This window comes from Apodemus sylvaticus, chromosome 6 (genome assembly GCF_947179515.1).
Source record: "Apodemus sylvaticus chromosome 6, mApoSyl1.1, whole genome shotgun sequence".
NCBI classification, from domain to species: domain Eukaryota; kingdom Metazoa; phylum Chordata; class Mammalia; order Rodentia; family Muridae; genus Apodemus; species Apodemus sylvaticus.
The window spans coordinates 117,208,939-117,231,674 of NC_067477.1; the positions used below are offsets into that span (position 1 = coordinate 117,208,939).

The 22,736-nt window shown below is 45.7% G+C and overlaps 1 protein-coding gene across 1 annotated transcript in view; it reads left to right on the forward strand.

Annotated features, from left to right (window-relative positions):
- Window positions 1-22,736, forward strand: part of Capn13 (calpain 13) — a 61,441-nt gene that overhangs the window by 15,628 nt on the left and 23,077 nt on the right. The window contains exons 2-8 of the mRNA XM_052184787.1: window positions 855-927; window positions 2,065-2,180; window positions 7,238-7,374; window positions 11,182-11,356; window positions 12,167-12,241; window positions 16,740-16,825; window positions 21,499-21,573. Of these exons, the coding sequence (XP_052040747.1) occupies window positions 855-927; window positions 2,065-2,180; window positions 7,238-7,374; window positions 11,182-11,356; window positions 12,167-12,241; window positions 16,740-16,825; window positions 21,499-21,573 (737 nt within the window). The remainder of the gene's footprint in view (window positions 1-854; window positions 928-2,064; window positions 2,181-7,237; window positions 7,375-11,181; window positions 11,357-12,166; window positions 12,242-16,739; window positions 16,826-21,498; window positions 21,574-22,736) is intronic.

Genomic DNA, 22,736 nt, shown 5'->3' on the forward strand with positions numbered 1-22,736 from the left:
GGAACAATAGCAGAGCAATTACCAAATTATGTAAGCATATACAATAGACAGAAAGCAGTACAGAGAGATCATAGAAAAAACCCCCTGGGCTCCTTGAAAGAATCAAAGCCAGAAGAATGACAGGCCCTGGAGTAGAAGCCATAGCTTTATTCCAGTGTGTCCTAAAAGTGCCTGAAGATGGCGCTTAGGAACTCTCATAGTATTCACATCTGCTGAGAGTCTTCCAAATTCATCCAGATGTTGTCACACTATAGTATTCTGCTTCAGTGGCCAGGACATGGTGTGTGGATTAGATGCCAGGGAAGGAAAGCGGTCTCCCAGACTCAGTCAGTGAGTAGGTGGGGGCAGGGTGGACAAAGACCTGAGAAATTCAAAGCACGTGTGCTCTGTAGCACATGCGTGGAGTCTAGAGTTGGGAATGGCCAAGCCTGTCTGTGAGGCATGAGCTTTCCTCGGAAAAACTGCAGTCCCGATATTTCTCAGTCTCATCTGATGAATGGATATCATTCACTTTTATTTGTTTATAACCTTCTAATAAAACACAGGCTTGTTGGGAGCAGGCAGGCTGAGTACTTGATAGAAAGATCTTCAGACCTTATTTATGACGTTTCCTTGTGCGGTTTCTTTGTGCGTTTATTGCCTGTCTTGTCAGCTGTGTACCCACCCCTCTGACACCTGCTTTCCTGACAGCAATAAAACCTGAAGAACAGAGGCAAGTTTCCTAATTCATATTTTAAGCACCTATTTAAGAATTAACCTCTATCCCTCAAGGGCAAAGTGAATGATATTGTTGATACCACACTAATGCAAATAGGAACAAAAGAAGCTCACAGCTTTTCACTGTCTTTTGTAAGGATGTAACCTTCGGCCCCCCTCACTTCATTCTGGAAGGTGCAAGCAGATTTGACATCCAACAAGGAAGAGCAGGTAAGACTCCATAGTTCCCATCCCAGACCTTTGCCTTGGTCTTCACATGAGAAATCATTATCTTAAGCCAAGTCCATAGATACCTATCCTGTATTAGCTACTATCTATCTATCTATACCTATCCTGTATACTGCTACAAGCCTGTAATCTGCCCATTAGGCTTTCCCCTAACTGGAGAAAGGTGGCTGAGGGTCTCTTGGTGATTTCTGCCCTGGGCACAGTGGCTGGCATGAAAGGGCATTCAGAAAATTGATGGGGTTGGCAGAGAAGGAGGGGCACTGAAGGGGGGAAAATCCAGTATTTAGAAGGTCTCACACTGATACCTGTGGAGAAGGCCAAGGCTACTAATCTCTCTAAGGGAAATGAAGTAAATTCCTGCATGGGCTAGAGAGTCCCCTGTATAGGCAGAACAAACATTAACTAAGGAAAATACCAGTGTGTTTTCTGCAATTGTATAAAGTATCATAGCTGACTCTGTTCAGTGAGTTAGATGCTAGCCCTGGGCAATTCTAGGAAAAAGAATCAGAGATCAGGTTGAACCCCTTAATTTCCAAAGTCTGTCTGGGCTTCCCTGGCATTTCTCACCAGACCATGCCCTTCCCCTGTCCCCAATACCTACACCACCCGCACTAACACCTCTTTTCCATCTTGCTTGATACTGGCTCAGCAAATCTTTCTCCCCAATTTTCCTCCCTTGGGCCTACACTGGACAAAAATTTAGTATAGGTTGACCACCCTTAGCTCAAAATCCCCAAATTTTAACTGTTACAAACTCTGAAATGTTTTCAGTACTACATGGTATCACAAGAAGAAAATTATATACCTGATCTCACATGGGAGGTCACAGTCAAACACATGTGTAAAAATAAGGCTTAAGAAAAATAAGTCTAAGTGTTTGAGGGAGATGTATGAGAAACATAAACGAATTCATATTTAGATTTTGGGTCTCATTCCCATATAATTTATTATGTATGTGAAAATAATCCAAAATTTAAAATAATTTTAAAATGTTATGGTCTCAAAAATTTCAGATTCACTCTGTACTTATAGAGAGATTTGATATACAGGAGCCATAAAATTTAGGGGATGGGATTTCCAGGTACAATGAGTTGCCTCTTATGGCTTTATCCTTCCCAGGAGACTGCTGGTTCCTGGCAGCACTGGGCTCCCTGACCCAGAACCCGCAGTGTCTGCAGAAGATCCTGATAAACCAAAGCTATTCGCACCAGTATGCTGGGATTTTCCGGTTCCGGGTATGTGTACCACAAGTGTACTCTCCTGTGATGAGAAACGCATGGGTCATGAATAGTCTAATGGCCTGGGAGCCTGAGATGAAGGTGACATCTGTGTGTCAGTATTCCTCCTCCTCCAAAACATGGTTCTGGTGTGTTTTGTTTTATTTTGTTTTGTTTTGCTTTGTTTTGCTTTGTTTTGTTTTGTTTATGGCCCAGGAACACATAGAGGAGAACTGAGATGTTTGCATGGAAATCAAACTGGTAGAAACAGGATGTAGAGGAGTCCCTTGGGCATGCTCTGTGGGGTCCACAGCAATTAGTGAAAGAGTCCCTGACCTAAAGGTGACGAGCACTGAGTTCTTGCATTTTGTTCCTGTGCCACGCTGTGGTCTTTGTGCCAGGGGTTGGAAATGAGAGTGTCTGGGAGGATAAGCTCTGCTTTGTTAGTCATTCCTCTTTGCTCAAGCACCTTGGTAATCTTTGCACATTTCTCTTCCATGAGAACTTTAAAACAATTTTGTCTAATTAAAGAGAAAAGCCACTGTGATGTAGAATAGAACAGCATGTAATTTATGTATTAATTTGGAAAAATTACATTTTTATTGTTTTAATTATTCCTTCCCAGAAACAAAGTGTATCTTTCTATTTATTCAGGGCTGATTTTATGCCTGCCCATAAAATGTTACAGTTACGTTTTCGTATTGGTGCTGTATCCTTCTTGCTAAATTTATTCTCAAATATTTTACAACTGTGTAGCCAATGTGAAGTTCTTTTGGTTTTTCTTCTCCATTATCCAAGCAGATATTGCTGGAAAAAGAGAAACAACCACCTCTTCCATAGTAAACTATCTGGACGCCTTGCCGAATTCTCTCTCCTTTTTCTGTGATTGAATCTGGGTTACCTTACTTACCTAATGATGTGATCTTAAAACAGATGCAGTTATTTCTTCTCTTTTCATGGCCATAGTCATTAGTTTTCTCTTTTACTTGTGATGAGAGTCAAACTTGTACCTTCTATGGATTTTAGTAAGGGGCTTTCCTGATGCTGTCAGCTCCAGTTTGCTAAGAGTTTCCCTTCAAATTTGTGTGTCTGTACCATGTCTGAAGTTATTTTCTGTATTATGTTATTTTTAAATCATGTTTGAGTTACACTATCTTTGTGATGCTATTACATCCTTGGTTATTTGAGATAGTTTGAGTAATGTTTGCTAATCAAACATTCCGCAAAGTAGACCAAAAGGGAAACATAACAGACAACAGACAAATCTTTTTAAAGTATGACTTCTTTAACTCTTCTACAGCTATTAATTGATTTGCACAACTTGTCTCTCTTGGAGTTGTTTTTTAGCTTTATTTTTGAGATCATTTAACATGATTTCTCCCTTTTCTTTCCTCCTTACAAACTCTCCCAATATATCCCTCATTGCTCTCTGTCAGACTCATGGCCTCTTTTTTCATTAAGTGTGTATGTGTGTGTGTGTGTGTGTGTGTGTGTGTGTGTGTGTGTAAAATATTACTTGCTTGTATGAGAACTAACTTTCAGAGTATCAGAAAACATGGTGCAAACTTCCAAAGGAGGGGAACAGCCAACAATCCTATCCAACTATGACACCTATGAACCCTAACAATGACCAGCATGGCACCCTAAGGCTGCACTAGTGGCACATGTACCTTGGCAGTAACCAACAACTCTCTAATTGGACTTAAACCTTCTCAACAAGAGGGAAAAAAACATATCTTGTACTGGAAACCTAGCTAGTTATTCAATGCTAAGGAAGTCATTTGCCTTGGAAAAGAATATGCCACCACTACTTTACTAAATCGGCACAATTCCTAACAACAATCTAAACATTGGTCCTCATACCCTCAGATAACTGGAGGTTATGGTTACTATTTATGATGTATGAGAAAGACTGTTTCTCAATACAATTAAAGCTGCTCTTGGGATTCTCTGAAAGTTCATTTAATATCTTGCTATATGTGGACTGGTAAGATGTTTCAGCAGGTAAGAGTCAAGCAAGCCTAATGATCTGTGTTCACGACCCAGGCCCTGCAAGGTACACGGAGATAATCTGCTGCAGCAGTCCTCCGACCTCCACACATGTACAGGCATGCACATAGTGCCTTAGGTCTTTCTTTATGTGGTATCATTCTCACTTTCACATTCAATGCTTATTGCTTAGCAACCTATTTCTGCCCTCATTTGTTTTCACCTTGAGATTTTGTTTACTTAACTTCAACAGAAAGAAGTAGTCTTTAGCATCATTTTTTCAAGTTACATGAGAATAGATCTGGTCTCAGCGAAGAGCATGTTATTCTGATCTAGTTTATTCTGTCATTGCTTTTCCTCAAAATCCCCATTGCCCATTGACTTGTAATTCTCATTGTTGTAGAAAAGCCCAGGGCTGGCCAACTTTACATGTGACATGTGCTATCAAACCTTAAGTCTCTAATGGAATGTCTCTCCCTGGAGTTCAGATATTTCTCTAGGATACATTCAGATGCATATAATTCTAAAATTACTCTTGGGGGATGGTGAGATGACTTAGCAGTCGAAAACACAAACTGTTCTTACAGAGGACCGAATTCAGTTTCTAGCATCGACATTGAATGGCTTCAACCGTCCATAACTCCAGCTCCTGGATAATTGATGTCATCTTCTGGCCTCTCAGAACACCTGCACTAATACATACATACATACACAGGCACACATATATGCATATAATTACATTTTAAAATCTAAACTAAAAGAAATATTCTTAGGCTAGGGAGATGGCTCAATCATGGCAGTATGCCCACACATAGACATACATAGTCATACATACATGCACACATGCACAAATACATACATGTATAATACACATATACTCTTTCCTGGAGATGAATGAGACATTCAGCCTATATACCAGCCTTATTCTTTTGCTACCTTTCACTCCACATTTGCTATACCTCCTTTTTATTCTGTTCCCCATTTCCTAAAATCCAACTAGACAATACTAGGTCTTCTAACAGGCTCCCTAGTGATGCTGTGCTGATAGTGATCCTAAAATCACACTAAGGGCATTGTAGAACATCCAGAACTGAACTGAGCATAAGCTCACCATAAGACTGCCATCATTTCTGGGCCATGCCTTGGGTGGTTAGAATAACCAGAGAGTCAGCACAACACACTCTGCCCTTCTATGTAACAAAGAAAGCCAGAAAGCCAGACAATTACCCCAGGCCCTTTGGCTTATACGATGACTCCGCCTATGTATTTAGCCTAAGTTTGCTGGCCTGTATTTAATCCCCAGGACCCACAGGGAGAAAGGAGAAAGCTATCTCCAACAAGATGTCCTCTGACCTCCACATACATGCTGTGCTACACACACACACACACACACACACACACACACACACACACCTGGCAACAGTCATTCTATCTGGTGTTCCTGCATAGAAAAAGCATGTCTGATCAGTCTTACTAGTGAGAGAAGAATGAGATGACCATGATTTCTAACACAAAACTGGCCCAAACTGCCCCCTTTGTCCCTGGGCACCCTTGTTTGGTTATCATGACACCATTCTGGGTGCTAAACAAAACAGCCATAAAAGTTCATAAGTCACAGTTCCTCAGAACCACACTGTCCCTCTCAGGCTCATCTGATCTCAGTCTTAGCCTTCTAGGTAATTCTTTCATCTTACCATCATTGGGCAGATGGGAACTGACTGAAGGTAAAGCAAGTGTCTTGCCTAGTAACTGTTATTAAATAATAAAAGGCAAAGCCAAACTCCAGACACTGTTCTACCAACTGGACAGTATCCACTCTATCTATACACAAACAGTCCAAAGTTGAATGAATGGCTTTTTTGTGTACCCTTTGGGAACTGTAATTAACTCTCCTTGATGGCCCTCAATAGCCATCCCCGAACGTTACTGCCAACACAGCTTACGGGTTGCTTCAGGAGGAACATTCATCCAGTTGTGCCACAGCCAGTCGTAGTACCCCGGCTTGTTAATGACCATGAAAACATCTTTCCCAATTTCCACTGACATCTCAGTCTCTGTCTCCATCCCCACTCTGATATCATGTCCTTCGGTGTGTATGACAATGGCAATCCTGAGACATCCAGCTTTGGAAAGGGTGGTGTGGGTGAGCACTCACATCCACCCTACCCTACGTTAGCAAGCCCACCTGGGGAGACACACCTTCATCCAATTCAGCCCTAAACTGCAAGTCCAGCCCAATGGAAACCCACAAAGACACTTAGAAGGCTGGCTTTGCAATGAATGTTCCTCATTTGCTGATGTCCCCGGGTGAACCATTTAGAGCTGAATACTAAAGATGAAAGCAGTCTGCTTTGGAGAGGAACATCTGGCTCATTTATACTCTTAGCAGTAAGAGCACTCGGCACGTTTGCTTTTCCCTTATAACAGCAAGGCCAGTGTGACATGAGGACAGAAGTCCAGAGTTCAGCTGTCACTGTTCAGTCCCCCCAGCCAACTACATAATTCTGCCTCCAGGCCTTCGCCTATTCTGTCTTCATTATTTGAGGTGTTTGCAATATGCCTGCCATGCTTCTTTCCTGGAGTCCTGCGGTCAGCTGTCCTGCCTTGTCAGAGCCCTATATCTGCCACTCCTCTTGTTATTTAACATATGTTCCCCCTGTTGCCCTGTGTGTGCAAGAAAGATCTGGAGTCTCCTGCGTCTGTGTGAAGCTCACAAAGGATATGTCAAAATAAAGCTACAGTTAATTACAAAGCAGAAGTACACCCCACACATCCTTCTTCCCTGCATGCATTTCCCTGAGCTACTTGCCCTTTTTTTCTTAATTTGTACCACTTTTCCCCCCTTTTGCCACTGGAGATGACATACATATGCCCTTTGGGCTGGGATTTTGCTCTGAATAGAGTTTATTGCTGAGAGATGGAAGTTGTGTTACAACAATGTTTTGGCCTTGGTCAGAAAGGTTCATAAACTCCCTCCTGCCCTGGCTATACTAAGGCATATCCCTGAGCTCCTGTGTCTGAGGGGAGAAGGCATACAGAGACATGGTAGCTCAGGAACCTCACACGCATCCTTGTCTTTCTTCCAGTTCTGGCAGTGTGGCCAGTGGGTGGAGGTAGTGATCGATGACCTCTTGCCTGTCGTAGGCAACAGCTTCCTCTTCGTGCATCCTCGCAGAGGCAACCAGGAATTTTGGCCCTGCCTGATGGAGAAAGCCTATGCCAAGTAAGTGTGGGCAAGCCTCTCTGCCCAGTTTCAACGCTGGCTTTCCTGCCCTATCTTGCCCTCACAGCTGCTTCCTGCAAGCTGGCCCTGCAGCTTGTATATCTCTTCTGAATGCCAGCATTGTCCTGGGTGTGGTGGCCCACACCTTTGATCCTAGCAATGGGAAGCTGAGGCAGGCAGATTGTTGAAGTCAGATTGGTCTACATATGATTCCCAGGCCAGCCACCGCTACATAGTGAAACCTTGTATCAAATCAAATAAATAAGCAATGTCCGGTTGAGCATCAGAGCTTTTGTTACAAAACGAAACAATCTCAGAAGTGATTGCCAAATGCAAGGTTTGGTCCTGAGGCTGTAAGGAGGGACCCACAGACACATAGTGAGTTGTGGGATTGGCAGCTCCAAGCTCCACGTAGCATGGATAATAGGCAGATATAAGAATCCAGATGAAATACGGCATCTGAAGGAAAATGTTTCCAGGATCTTCCCACGGGTATTAGAAACTACTGTATTCAAGATCCTTCCATAAAATGAAATAGTATTTACATATAAACTATACACATCCTATATACCCCAAATCATCTACACATATATTACATATAATATCTAACATGATGTAAACCCTATGCAAATAGTTGTAATACTGTATTGTTTAGGAAATGATGACAAGGGATGTTTGTACATGCACAGTACTGGCAAAATTGGTTTCTAACATTTTCAATCTATGCTTGGTTTAATAGTGGGTACAAAGGTTTCAGAGTCAAAGGACTAACTATAAGACTACTCATAGTCTGATTGGGGGATTGATGGGGAAGTGATCCTGACTCCTTGGCTGACAGAGAGACCAGCTGAGGTTACTGGGGGAGTGATTGACATTTGAATGGGGATGAAAGGATGGGTAGGACTCTGCATCGAGGGAAGAGTTACCTGTAGGGCCAGTGAGAAGGAGACAGATAAAAGCTTTGGAAAAACACTTCAAACTGTGGTCCAGGAACTGAGGTCGTGTGTGGCTGCTATGAGATGGCATTTGAATGGGGGAATGGTAGATGAATAGGACTTGTTCCTTCTCTTATGGTCCACACAGGATGTTCAGGGACAAGCTCAGAATTTGTGTGTACCCCAGATCACATGTTTTCCTTGGGCTTCAAGGATTGCTTATTCAGCAGATGCCCACTGAACATATTGCCATATGCCGGGCACTATGTTTGGCACAGCCTCAGAACTTAAGCAGTCTGACTCAAGTGAGTATGTATAATGATATGCATTTGCACATCTACACAGAGCAAGGCACTGTTCTAAAGACTCTTAAGACCAAGAGAGTTTTAGCCTTTCTTTAACCAAAAGAAAATGCAAATTTTAAGATAAGACAGCATTCCTCCATGCTTTTAGACTGAAAAAAACAAAGCAAGGCCAAGGGACTGCCAGGATGTGGAGATTTAGGTATGAAGGGTATGCCCTGAGGAAATGTGGTAAAGGCCCCTTGGCTACTCTTAGATTAATCACAGGTGTATGCCACACCCAGTGAGATCACTCCCAGAGGGGCTCTAGGAGGACAGGCTTGGAAAGTCCCCAATGGCACTGCAGGTGTGGTGTGAAGTACCCATGCCAGGAGACACAGGTACTGTGGGGTAGGTGAGCTACAGGACAGCCTCACAGCAGGCAGAAGCCACAGATGCAGTCCATGCCCAGGATAATCCTCCGAGGGTGAGCTCTGAACAAAAGGGGCAGGAGACACTGAGAAGTAAAATATAACGCCGCTTATGGACAGGAAACGCATACCCACTGCAGCATGCATCTTATAAGAACACAGAAGAAGCAAACACTGCAGATTTAACATCCTGAAATGGTTGTGGGTAGAAGAGAAAGAAGGAAAGAGAGGGGGTGGGGACAGAGATAGAGACAGAAAAAAAATTAATAAAGGAAGGAAGGAAGGAAGGAAGGAAGGAAGGAAGGAAGGAAGGAAGGAAGGAAGGAAGGGAGGAAGGAAAGAAGGAACCCAGCAGTCTGCCTGACTTCCAGTCTCATCTTTGCCCCTTCCACTTCCCTCACCTTCATCAAGATACTCTGCCTCCTGCACCTTATGGAAGAGCTTGGCCCCATGGCCTCTCTCTCTCTGTGTTTCTATCTGTGTGTCTCTGTGTGTCTCTGTGTCTGTCTGTCTGTCTGTCTGTCCATCTGTCTCTCTCTGTCTCTCTGTCTCTGTGTTCCTGCCTGTGTGTCTGTCTGTCTGTCCGTCTGTCTCTGTCTCTCTCTGTCTCTGTCTCTCTCTCTCTCTCTGGCTTCAGTCTTCTCCTTTGACCATATCTCCTGTTCCTTTTAAGATTTCAGTTACAGAGTCAATATGGCCAAGTTCACATAGGGTCCCTGTTAGCTTTCTCAACCATGCCCAGGGCTCTGTGGCCGCAGAGCCCTGTGAGCAGGAGCTATGGCCAAGACTGTTTCCCCAGAAGGACAGCATGGGCACAGACATAGAAAGCAACACTTCACAGGGACAGAGGGGAGTGCGTGAGCAGACACACAGAGAGCAACACTTGAGGGAGGGGGGCAGGGAATTATAGTCAAGGCTCTCAGTGAAGACACCAGACCACCCACGTACTGGAGAAAAGGAACAGAAGAGAGGGTCATAGGGTTGGAAGGCTCCCCATTCACCATGACGGAGCTGAGCCTCCAAGCCATCCTGAGACCATAGATGCAAGCAGTTGAATTCCTTGATCCCTTGGTCATGCGCCTTGGACTCCACACAGAGGGGATGCAGCCTGCCGGGATTCACAATCTAGATGAAGAGGTTCCTCTAGACCTCTTTTTTTCCTTTTTTCAAAAGGCAATTTGTGAAAAGCTGAAGTTGTTTCTCCCTTCTATTGTTGAAGAGCTGTGCGTGCGCATTGGAGAAAGAAGTCCAGATGACAGCCAGGGCTGTGGCAGGAAAGCAGGAGTTCTGGGAGGTTAATTCACTTCTGAGCTACTTACACAAACATTGCCACTGCCGTTCCCTATGGCGGGATAGATCCCACCCTTCCCACTCCTGGGCTTCATCTTCCTCCCCCTTTATAAAAAGAGCTAGCCTGGTGTTTCACTGGGAGAATTAGAGAATTAGAAAGCTTGAGGACAGAAATGATGACTTTGATCCCATTTTGTTAAATGACCGACCTAAAGCATTCGGCTTGAAAAGAAATGGGAGCCTAGGACCAAATCCCACGTTCTACCACCTAAAGAAATTAAGCTGGGGATAAAATGTTTCAAACTATTAAAGCTACTAAAAGTTTTGCCCCCCACACCCACCCACCCATGGAGAATTACAGAACACACAGGTGAAGGCCGCCATTGCAGAGCCAGAGCTTGTAGAGGCCTCTGAACATCAAGTCCTCCCTCCTGTGAGGGAATGAGAAAACTAGGGTTCAGTGGGGGGGGGGGAACTTATGCTTGCCAAAGGTCACACAGTGGTCAAGACCAAGCAGAAACCAATACCTGCCTCCAAAGTTACTTCCTTCTGCCAGTTCTTGATGTTAGTGCCACAGAAGGGGATCGGTCTTCTGATTTGGTGCCTGACACAGGGACCCCTACACAAACATGGAGAGCACAGCTGTCTCAGGAAGAGGCCACTGTCCTCTGAGGTCATGGAAACAGCCCAGTGAACATGTAGACTCCAAGCTCCTACTTATTACTGTGCTGGGGAGTTTGGAAGTAAATTAATCAGAATGGCCAAGTGTCAGGCAGAGCAATCTATGTTTGGAGATTAAAGAGATGGGGACAAGATCTGGCAGGCTGCGTTATCAGCCAATGCAGTCTTCAACCTCCCCCTGCCCCACAGGCTGCTTGGCTCCTATTCCCAATTACACTATGGCTACCTTCCTGATGCCCTGGTGGACCTCACAGGAGGAGTGGTCACCATCGTCAACCTCCACTCCTCTCCATCTGACCTACTGATGGCAGTGAAGACCGCAGTCCAGGCAGGCTCAATGGTGGCCTGTGCCACCCCAAAGGGGGTGAGTAAATGGGACTTTCTTGGCACCCAGCAGGTTGTTGTTCACCTAGAAGTGTTCATCTGTATCTTCTCTCTGAGGTGGGGATTCCAAACTCATATCATAGACGAGGAAATGAGAACTATGTGAAGTTTCATATTCACACAGCTACAGGGTGCTGTGCACAATCTGAATGCAGCTGACCACCAAATCTTCGCATATTGCTCCCTCCTGGCCAGGAGCAGCATGTGACCCGGGGTGACCAAAAGGACTGCCAGGTGTTAGAGAAAGCAACCACAGCTACTAGTAGCTCCATTGTATTTTCTTTACATTTATAAAGAGCCTCAATTCTCACCAGTCATAGAAGTAGCAGGTCTCATAGGTTGCATAAGGTCTAAATTACTTGAGTCTATTCTAAAACATGTGTCTCCCTGTCTACATGATACTTCCTGTACTCTTAAACATTGGCCAAGTCACACTGTTCCTTGCAGAGAGATTCTGTTGGGGCTGGGAGACCCTACTGACATGGGTTATGATTGCCTTTCTCATAGCAAATGGTCAGTGGAACAATCAGCGCATGTCCTCCAAGCCTGTGAGTTTCATAGTCAGTGGGGTAGGTAGCTCCTGGGCACGAAACATCAGACCTCTCACCCAATAGCTTCCACTTGTAACTCACAGGAAAGGTTTTACACACACACACACACACACACACACACACACACACACACACATACCTTTCCTGCTAGGTGGCAGCTCACTAGTTCAGCTGTACTAATGTCTGAATGTATTTTTTTAATGTCTCCAAAGAACTCTGTCTGTTCTTCCTCTCTGCAGCCAACAGAAGAGGCTGAGGTGATGGAAAATGGACTAGTGAGCCAGCATGCATACACAGTGACCGGAGCTGAACAGGTAACGTCGACCTGCTGGCCTGGCATCTGTTCCCTGAGATTCTCTACGCAGGAGCCAGAATCAGATGCCCGCAGCAAGCTCAGTAGCTGACAAGAACATTTCTTCCTCTCACCCAACCATAACTTCCACCACCAGTACTTTCAATTCCTTCTCCAAAGTTATGGTGCCTAGGGTCCTTCTCCATCTATGTCTTTGCTCTCTGTGAAGTCACCATGGAGTGGGATCCACACCACAGGGAGGTAGGATCAATCATCCAATTAACTCTTTATCCTTAAATTCATTTCATCTGTGTCACAGAAAGTAATCTGATAGAACACAGATCCTCCAAACTTCGGGTGCTTAAACAAGATAGCATTTATTTCTCTCTTGGGTAAGCAGGTAATTCTGGGTCATTGGGTGTCTGAGTCACTGTTCCATTGCTGTGAAGAGACACCATGACCAAGGCAACTCTAGAAAAGAAAGCATTTAACTGGGGCTTGCTTAGTTTTAGAGAGTTATGACATGATCATCATGATGAGAAGCAGAATCAGACAGGCATGGTGCTAGAACAATAACTGAGTGATTTACATACTGGTCCACAAGTAGGAGGAGAGAGAGAGAGAGAGAGAGAGAGAGAGAGAGAGAGAGAGAGAGAGAGAGAGAGATTGGATCTGATGTAGGCTTTTGAACCTTCAATGCCTATTCCCAGTGACACACTTCCTTCAACAAGACCACACCTCCTAATCCTTCTCAAATAGTTCCACTAATTAGGGACCAGTTATTCAAATATATGAGCCTATGGGTAACTCTAACATCCAGAGTAAGGGATTCTACCTGTAAGTTCAAGGCACATTCTGTACCCTTGTCTTGTAGTTAGGGAAAAGAAAGAGGCCAGGGGCCAGTCTTCACTCACTATAGTAGACAACAATGAGAAAAAACAGACATCCACCCCTACACACACACACACACACACACACACACAGAGAGAGAGAGAGAGAGAGAGAGAGAGAGAGAGAGCCCATTGGCTTGCATTAAATCTCCAGCCATACGGTGATTCGAAAGAGGCTTGAAGAAGTCTGGCTGCTTCTGTCTTCTCAGATGCTACTTGGCTCCATGGGGAGAAGGGCGGTCTATAGCAGAAATGACTACAAATGAATGAAAATGTGTGTAGTTTCTGGATAAAGTATGATCCATTTAGAAAACACTACCGAAGTCCAGCTTCCCCCATTCTGAAATGATGAATCTAAGAGCTGATGGGAGAGGCATCTTTCTGAACGTCACAAAGATGGTGACCTGAGAGATAAATACCTGGCACCTGGCCTCCTCCATTTGCATCTGAAGTCACCAAACACCTGTGCAGTGACAACATTTCCTGACCTTCCACCCCCAGGGGTTTCCCACAACATTCCCTATTACTACATTTCTTGCTACTCTTGAGGCCAAATATGGCTTCTGTGCCCTAAGAGACAGAGTTCCAAACTCCAAGGCAGACATCTCACAGGTGCCTGTGAACTAGGGAATGCAGAGAATCAAGTGTCCTCTGCGGCTTTCTCAACTTGTCCAGCCTCCTCTGTGCAATCTGTCTCTCCCATCCATAAATCCAGTTGCCCTGGTGTTTCATGTCCTAGTTCATAGCATGGGAGACTATTCCATCCCTTACCTGCCTCCAAACAGGTAAACCAGCATCAATATACTTGAAAACAGTAGGCATCTAACGAATGTTTGTCAAATGGATGAATGCAATTGCATTCATGAAGGAAGGCTTTTGTCCTTGGACTGAAAAGATGATATTGCTATTCTATCACAGAATGTGTGAGAGAGCTCTAGAAGGCATTTCCATGAGCAAGCTCATGGAGGCTGCAGACTCGGAGTCCACAGAACTGTTGATCAGACCCTCTCCTCTCCTCTCCCGACCACTTCTGTGAACTGCCAGTGATGACAGTCAATACTAGCATCACACTGGCCATGTAGACACCCCATTTCCTCTAGCCCTGCTATCCCAGATGTGGACAAGTCTTAGGTTTGCAAATAGATTTTTTTATCTCATGTGGCAACTGTGATCACTCAGCCATGCCATCTGGGTTTCTGTGTTGACAAGACTTTGATGTTTGATTACAGAATTGGAGAAAGAGCTGTGATCAGCTAGTGGTGTATGTGCTGGGATGAGAGTGGCCTAAACAGAGCACCTGACCTGGGAGGACGGGTGACCTGGGAGGACGGGTGATCAAGACCACCCTGGCCTGTAGAATCCTGCCCTGCTTTTCTGAGCAGGTCTCACATCACAGAATATACCTTCAGGAGATGTCCTGTGCAAACTAACACATTTGGAGGCTGCATCTCAGCATCTCTGCCTCCTACAGATGAAGTGTACATTAACAGTTTAAAGGCTCTGAGAGTGCATGTATTGGTGCTGCTTGGTTTTTACCAATCATTAACAATGGAAACACTTTTTCTGGCATAGAGCTAGTATTAGCCAGTGGAACTAGTATTCATTAGAGAAAACACATCTAAGGAGCTTCTATTTAGAATAGATAATCTGGGCTACCTCTTGTCCAGTGATACATTTGCTGAAAAGGCTGACCAAGGTCAGGAGGATGGTCCGAGCAGTGAAGCCGTGAGCCACCCCATTTGTATCCCTACCCGTGGCCTTGGCTTTGAGCATGACCTGGACACCCTTGGCTATAGCCAACTTAGCTATCCATTGGGCAACGCCACAAAGGACACACAGGCTTGGGGATTTGACTTTGTTAGAGACTCCCTTCCCATCAGGAGCAAAGAGCTATAACTCAGAGCCACAAGTGCTAAGCTTACACCAGCCTGTAAATGTAGTATGCTTTTTAATCTGTTCATCCTCCCTCCAGGCAGGACACAGACAGGAAGATAAATGAAATTGGCATTTTTTATTATGCACCTAGCTCTGCTGGCAACTCCCCTGGGCCAAGGGGGTGAGTGTTTATCTGCATGCCTCATTTAGCCCTGCTCTAAGCCCTCTGAATCACAGGCTACATCCCCTCCCTATGCCCAACTGAGCCCCTGACTCTGCTGGGCACCAAGTGGGGCTCATTAAGCTCTGCAGTACACCAGGTAACCCTTTCTTATGCCCCTGCTGGTGGGCACTAGCAGGTGCTGACGGTTGAAGATAGGCTTGGGGTAGGTCAGAGAGGATGAGCGCCTAGGTGTGTGCTAGGAGCCTCTGCCATCTAAAGGACCTGCAAGCCTTCTAGTGCATCCTGGTCAGAGATGGGCAGACCTGGAAAGAAACACAAAAGACCTTTTCCAAGCCAAGGCCCAGGCTGTGTGCCATACTGCTTCTTCAGAGCTGTACCTGTTAATGGTCACATGGGCCTAAGCTTGGAGACCCAAGAGTTACCAAGGGCACAGCCTTATTCAAGAAGTCTATCCATATCTAATTCCAAAATATAAAGCCTAGGCCTGATGGACAGACATCAGCTAGGAGGGAGTTCTCCCTTTGCCTGTCACTTGCTTACTAGGTGGTCTTACAAGAGATGCATCACCTCTATAATTCTGTTTCTTCCTCTGCAAGGCATAGATGGCAGAAATGCCTGCCCCAGAGAACTGAAAGTTGCCTGTGATGTCTGCACGGTTTCTCCTTGTCCAATAATAGGCTGTTCAGTTTCCCAGCCACCTCTACCATGGAGTTCGTGGGCAGCTCCCTCCTTCCCTAGGTAGTCTATCTCCTTAGACAGCATTAGCATGGATCAATAGCCCAGATACAACTTAATCCATGTTTTAGTCCCCGTCTCCAGGCTGAGGGCTCCTGGCTCCCAGAAGTGTGGGCTGACAGTTTGCTGGTCTTTGTTCCGATGTTCCTATACCCCCACCCTGTAACTGCAAGTGATAGCTTGCATATTGGTGGCCGGGATAAAGAAGGGAGTTCAGTCTATTAGAGGCCACCTTCTCATAGACTGGGGTGTCTGGTCACCTGGTCTATGAGGCAGGTAAGATGAAAAGAGCTAGCCTTGGCTATCCTAGCTCCAAGGATGTCTCTGTCTTCCTCACATCAGACTCTCACTTGCAACAAGACTTCACTGCAGTCCCAGGTGGGGGCTGGCAGGGATGCACGCTGGACAGGTGGGATAGAGATGCCTCCTGTGTGACATATCAGAAGAGGCAGGGGACCACAAAGCTCTCATCTACCCTACAGGCAAATGCAGCATCCCATGCTAGGCATCCGCAGTTAAATCTGAAGTCCCAGTTCCAGGAGACAGCACCCAACATAACGGAGCCACCCCTGCACCTGCTGAGGGCTAAGCAAAACAAGGGTCCTTTCCACCTCCTGCTCCCTTGCTCTCTCCCTCTCTCATTCCCGCTCCATGCAGGCAGCAAGAGAGACATTGATTTTCTTTTTCTTCTTTTTCATTTTTCTCCTGGCTGCAGCCAAATGAGGTCAGAAGTTAAATTAGTCCTGGGAGGTAAAAGCAGCTGTGTTCATACTTCAGCTCTCTGCCCACTTTCTCCGGAGAGCCGTGACTGTTGCTTTTCCCCTTCTTCCTTACAGATTCAGCACCAGAAGGGCTGGGAAGAAATCATCCGCCTTTGGAACCCCTGGGGCAACACAGAATGGAGAGGGCGCTGGAGAGATGGGTATGAGTGCTGGGGGCATGGGCGGGTGAAGATGATTCACTGAGAACCTGGCAGGCTCTGGCCAGCTCACTGCAGCCCACTGCAGCCCACTGCAGCCCTCTCCACAGGCCTGGCTAGTTCATCATTGGTTATGGCCGTGGGAGCATTTATACACCCAGGATATCATTTTCCAGGCATCTATTAGACACCTATTTTATATATATATATATATATATATATATATATATATATATATATATATATATATATATATATGTGTGTGTGTGTGTGTGTGTGTGTGTGTGTGTGTGTATAATATACACACACACATATATGTGTATGTATGTATATGTATATGTGTATGTGTGTGTATGTGTATGTATATGTATAGATACACACATATATGTGTGTATATATATGTGTATATACACACACATATATATATACATATATATATATACATACATATTTGTGTGTGTGCGTGTGCGTGTGCGTGTGCGTGTGCGTGTGTGTGTGTGTGTGTGTGTGTCACAGAATATACACTGGGTGTTCTCTGATATGTACACAAATGGTAAAACCCCACGTCTGTCTCCTGAATGTCTTTGTGGTGCATGAGTACAAAGATTAACAAAGAGGGTGAGAGGCAGGATGGGAGCCAAGCTTCCCCTGGGAAGAGACAGCTGGAGAATAAAAGCGCCCTTCCGAGTGGAAGGGAGTCCTTGCCTCAGGTGCCGATGGTGCCATAGGATCAGCTCAGAGTTGGCTTCATGCCAGGTAGAGCTGAGGCAGTGATCTGGGTGGTCTTTTTACTGAGTAGACTCAGATGCCCAACACTGACACTTGACCTGGGTTCGGTATACCTACACTGCCATGCTCCTTGGTTCTGGTGGGAGCTTCTGAGTAGCTAGGTCTTCAACACCCTGGTGAGCAGCCACTCCAGCACCTCCCCCAGGTTCTGGAATGGTCGTTCTCAGCTGCCGTAACCTGACCCCTGGTGCCCTCCTGCCTGTTGTGAACAATTAAACATATTGCCATAGTTTCCGCATATGAGAAGAACATTCAATATTTGTCTTTCTTTGTCCCTCCCATTATCTTCTCTTCCTCCCACGGCTGTCCCCAGTGCCATGGTGACTGAGAGGGAGACGAGCACAGAAGGACAGAGGCAGCATTACTTTATTTGCTTCTCTTGGTGATCAGTGGGACTGGGCCTGTCAGATCCTGCTCAGGCTCTGTGCAGACCTGTAAAAAGCATCACAGCCCAGAGGCTGCAACCTCACTGCCCGCGGGGGTGGGAGCATGATCAGAAAGAGAATGCAGTGTGCCAGACAAACACAACAGGACCCAGCCAGGAGTGAAAGTCAATACGGTGTGCACCGTGAGCTCGGGAAGGCGCACGCCGACGGCAGCCAGTGTTGCTGGGCCAGCTGCCAGCACCCCAGCTGGACTCCCTGTGCGAAGCTGAGGCGAGACCTCTGGATTGGGTGTGTGCTCCGGAGATGGTGTATTCCTGGACTCACAGGCAATCAGCAAGTAGTGTGACATGAAGGGATGTGTGACTGAGGATGGGGAAGAGAGAAGAGAGGAATAGAAGGGGGAGAGGGAAAGGGAGGAGAAAGGGAGGGGGACATCAGGGCAGACCTATAGAATAAGCCTGGCTGCAACCCCAAGACGCTCCCTGGAGAGTGGGAGGAGGAACGAGAAGAACGTGGGAAAGCAGACATGCACCAAGGCCCTGCACATCGCCTTCCTTCCTGTCCCTTCTCTCCTGCCTTCTTCTTATTGTCTTTCCTTCCTCCTTCCATCCTGGGGATTAAACGCAGGTCTGGTGCATGCCAGGTGAGCGCTTAAGCTCTATAGTCCCGTTTAGTGTCTGTGCGGACCGGGGCCTTGTTTTATTGCTCAGGCTAAGTTTCACTCCGTCTGTAGCCCAAGCTGCCCTTGAGCTTGCTGTCCTCCCGCCTCAGCCTCTGGGGGAGCTAAGATTGCACACCTGTGCCCCCCACACCTGGCTTATCCTTTATGGTTTCTAAAGTAAATCTGAGTACCCTCTGGCTGTCCCCAGTTCTCCATTCCCAGCACCCCGAGCTGCTGACTGTGCACCCAAAGGATATTTTGATTGACAGAAGTAGCACAGGTCAGACCACTGATAACAGGCTCCCTGGGGGTGAGCAGAGGTAATAAACTCCAGTGGGGGCCAGAAAACGGGAAATCATTTGAAATGTAAATAAAAAATATATCGAATAAAAAATATTTAAAAAATTGCAACTTAAAGGAAAAAAACCTTAAAGTGGTTAACATTTCCCTTGTGTCTTCCATGACCAGTGAAGGCCACAAGGAACATCAGAGGTCAGAGAAGGAGAAGGTCCTGTGGGTGGCCATATTCAGAGAAAGCATGGTCGGTGGCAATGAACACGAGGTGTCCTTGTGGCAAGGGCACAGGGCGTGCTTCAAAATAGACACTAGATAGGACTCCCCTCCCTAGCCAGGAAACCGCTGGGCCGCAGCAGAGGAAGAGGATGGGAAGTGTGGTCCTGGAGCTTGGATTTACACCCGACAGGAAAGAACATGAATGGAGCCTGTGAGCAGGAGCGTCCGTGCAGAGCAGTGTCCTGCCTGTAGGACGATGCCCCTTCCCTGAGTGCAGAGGGTCAGCCCCACTCACCAGAACCAGGCTAGAAGGAAGCGGTGGGAACCACGCCATCACCATCTCCATGCAGGTGGTCGATTTCTTCCCCACTCCTTAGGAATGGAGACGGATGGTGAGAGCCGGATGGTCTAATCTCAGCCATAATTGAAATTTCAGTCGCACACACTTAAAGGCAAACTTGCATGAATCAATAGCGTATTGATTTACACTACATTTATTTTCCCTTACACACTGCAGAAAATGTAATTATCGCTTAATTATAAAATTGCCATTTTACAATAACACATCTGACTGCCTCAGCCAGCAGCCGGAAGCCCGGGTGGTCGTCTCTGCCTTGCTGTCCTGACACAGGGGTGACCCGAACTCTTGATTTAGGTTCCTCTATGGGAAAGATCTCATTAAACTTCTGTGCCTCTGGGGCCTATAGCCTATGGAGCTTGCTGCTACTTTGAAGCTCAAGCTGAAGGAGGAACAGCTGTTCCCTTTTGCCTGGAAGGGTCTCTTTCTCATCAAACTCCAGGACTTACTTCTGGAACACATCATTGCTATAGTTTAGTTAACTAAGCAAAAAAGAAAAAATCATTGCACAGAGTAGGTGCTGTGGTGCATGTTAGATACCTGCGATGGTATCATGGAAAGCAGGGCCACTGCTCTCTGGGCACTGGAGTCTAAAACGACAAAGAAGAAGCAATGGGCAGGCCGGGCGGTGGTGGCACACGCCTTTAATCCCAGCACTTGGGAGGCAGAGGCAGGTGGATTTCTGAGTTTGAGGCCAGCCTGGTCTACAGAGTGAGTTCCAGGACAGCCAGGCTATACAGAGAAACTCTGTCTCAAAAAAAAAAAAAAAAGAGGAGGAGGAGGAGGAGGAGGAGGAGGAGGAGGAGGAGGAGGAAGAAGAAGAAGAAGAAGAAGAAGAAGAAGAAGAAGAAGAAGAAGAAGAAGAAGAAGAAGAAGAAGAAGAAGAAGAAGAAGAAGAAATGGGCATAGTAGTGACATAAAATGCTAGGTCTGTGAGAGCCAGGTCTCAGTGAACTTTAGCCAGGTTTTTCACACAAAGTACCCTTTTGGGTGAAGAGGAGGGTGAGAGGTAGCAAGCCAACAATGAGAGGCGTCTTCCTGATACAGGAGCATCAATGTGAAAGCAAAGAGGTATATGTGTGGGATGGGGGTAAGCCTCTTTAAGGAAATGAAGATATCTCAGCGATTGCTAGAACAGGAAGTTCAAAGGTGGGGTGGAGTGGGAGCCCAGTTAAACCTGGGGAGGTTGACAGAAGCCTGAACTTCCCTGTGGGAGTAGTTGGATGCCACCAACATGTTATAAGCAGGAAAGTGACAGGATCAAGTGCCCCTCTTGGTGGCAGTGTGGAAGATGGGAAGAAAGTGGAAAGAACTATGCTTAGGGAGACCAACTGCTGTTCATGAGGGAAGGAAGGTGGGCTGGACTGAGGTAACAGAGGAAGGAGAGGCGCAGGCCATCTGTGAGAGGGGCCTAGAAGGTAGAGTCAATAAATGAATAATATTTGGTATTGTCAAGGTAAAGACAGCAAAAAGCTCTTGTGTTGAAGCTTGGGGGGTAGGAAGGGGAAGAAGATGAAGATGGTTAAAGATAGGAGATGGTTTTTTAATTAGTGTACATTAATTATACAAATTATGGCATCTTTATACATGTTTAAGATGTATTTGGAATGTTCTCCCACTTTATCACCTCTTATGACCTCCCTCCCCTTTCCCATTGTTAATGTATGGGATCAGCCTAGGCACCCACCAACAATCAGGCTGGTAAACAAAGTGTGACATATATGCATAATGGAGCTTTGTTTGGTCATAAAGAAGAGCAAAACCGTGCTATTACGCTGGGAAATTGATGGAACTGGAGACTGTCATCCATTATGATATTCTACAGATCCTGGAGGCTAGATATCAGGGTTTTCTCTCATCTATAATTAATTATAGATTGTAACAAAAGTGGGCAGGTGATTTGAGGTCACTGTGGCCTCTGGCAGGGGTGTGGGAGAGCTCACTCTTGGTATTTCTACCCCATACCTAGGTCCCAGGAGTGGAAGGAAACCCAGGACCCACGGAAAAAGCAGCTGTATGGGAACAAGGATGATGGCGAGTTTTGGTATTTACCCTTCTTTCAGGATGCTTGGAGGACTTATTTCCCAAGCCCTCCATCCCAACTGCTCCTTAAACTTTCATGAGGATGGAAATTAATGTTGCAAACATCTGCTTAGAGTGAACCTATACTCTTTAGCAGGTCACAAAAGCTTTGAATGGCAGGCATTATAGCCCCTCTTCTTGATGTGAAGGTTATCTTGGAGATGAGATACTGGGCTCTCCCCCTTGATGGCAAGGGGTAGGTGCTCAGAAGTTTGAATTTGGGGGTATGATTGTCACCCCTGTCTTCCATCATCTGGGGACTCAGCACCTCCAGTTTGCTTTGACAACACTCTCCAAAAAAGTAACTGAAAGTGAATCTACCAGCCAGACCCTGGATGGGATGTCACTGTCCTTGGCTAGAAGCTATTCAATATTCCATGTCTTGAAAGCACATGTCATACCTTATGTGCACATCCTAGAGAAGATGGACATTTCTTGTAGGGTCCACTGGTTTGCTTAGTGATGTATTATAGTGAGATTTAGCATGTGTGTGTGAAAAAGAAGAGAAGCAGGCAGACAGACCTGTAGAGTAAGTGTCGCTGGGATCTCAGCTACTCCCTGGGGACCAGGAGAAAGAAAAGGAACTTGAGAAAGCATGGCTCTGGCAGCACACACAAGACATGCACGGGTTCAAGCCAGGCAAAATCCCTGCACTGGGAAGAGGATGCGGACACAAATCCTACCCTTAAGCAAGAAGTCATTGTCTCCAATGGTGTGTCCCTGTGTATATCAACCATATGCCCAGGCAGGCCTCATGCCAAGAAGTAGTAAACTCCATTTTGAGGGGTGCTTTTTGTTTTGTTTTTGATCATTTGCTTTTTAATTGTCTGCATCGATTTCCCATTGTTATGTTCATCTTATGTGTGACAAAGAAAAAGGGCATAATGTTGGGGATATAATGTTGGGTGGGTAGGGGCGCAGGGAGGACCTGGAGGAGGAGTGAGAACATGGGCAAAATATACTGTTTGAAAACAAATTTAAATAATTGAAAAAAGAGGACATTTAGATAAGGAAAGAAAGCCTGGGTCTGAGTTACTCAGAATCAGAGACACATGTCCGTTAGAAGCACAAATCTTTCTCAATATCTCTAAGCCTAAGTCTAGTTACTCAGAATCAGAGACAAGT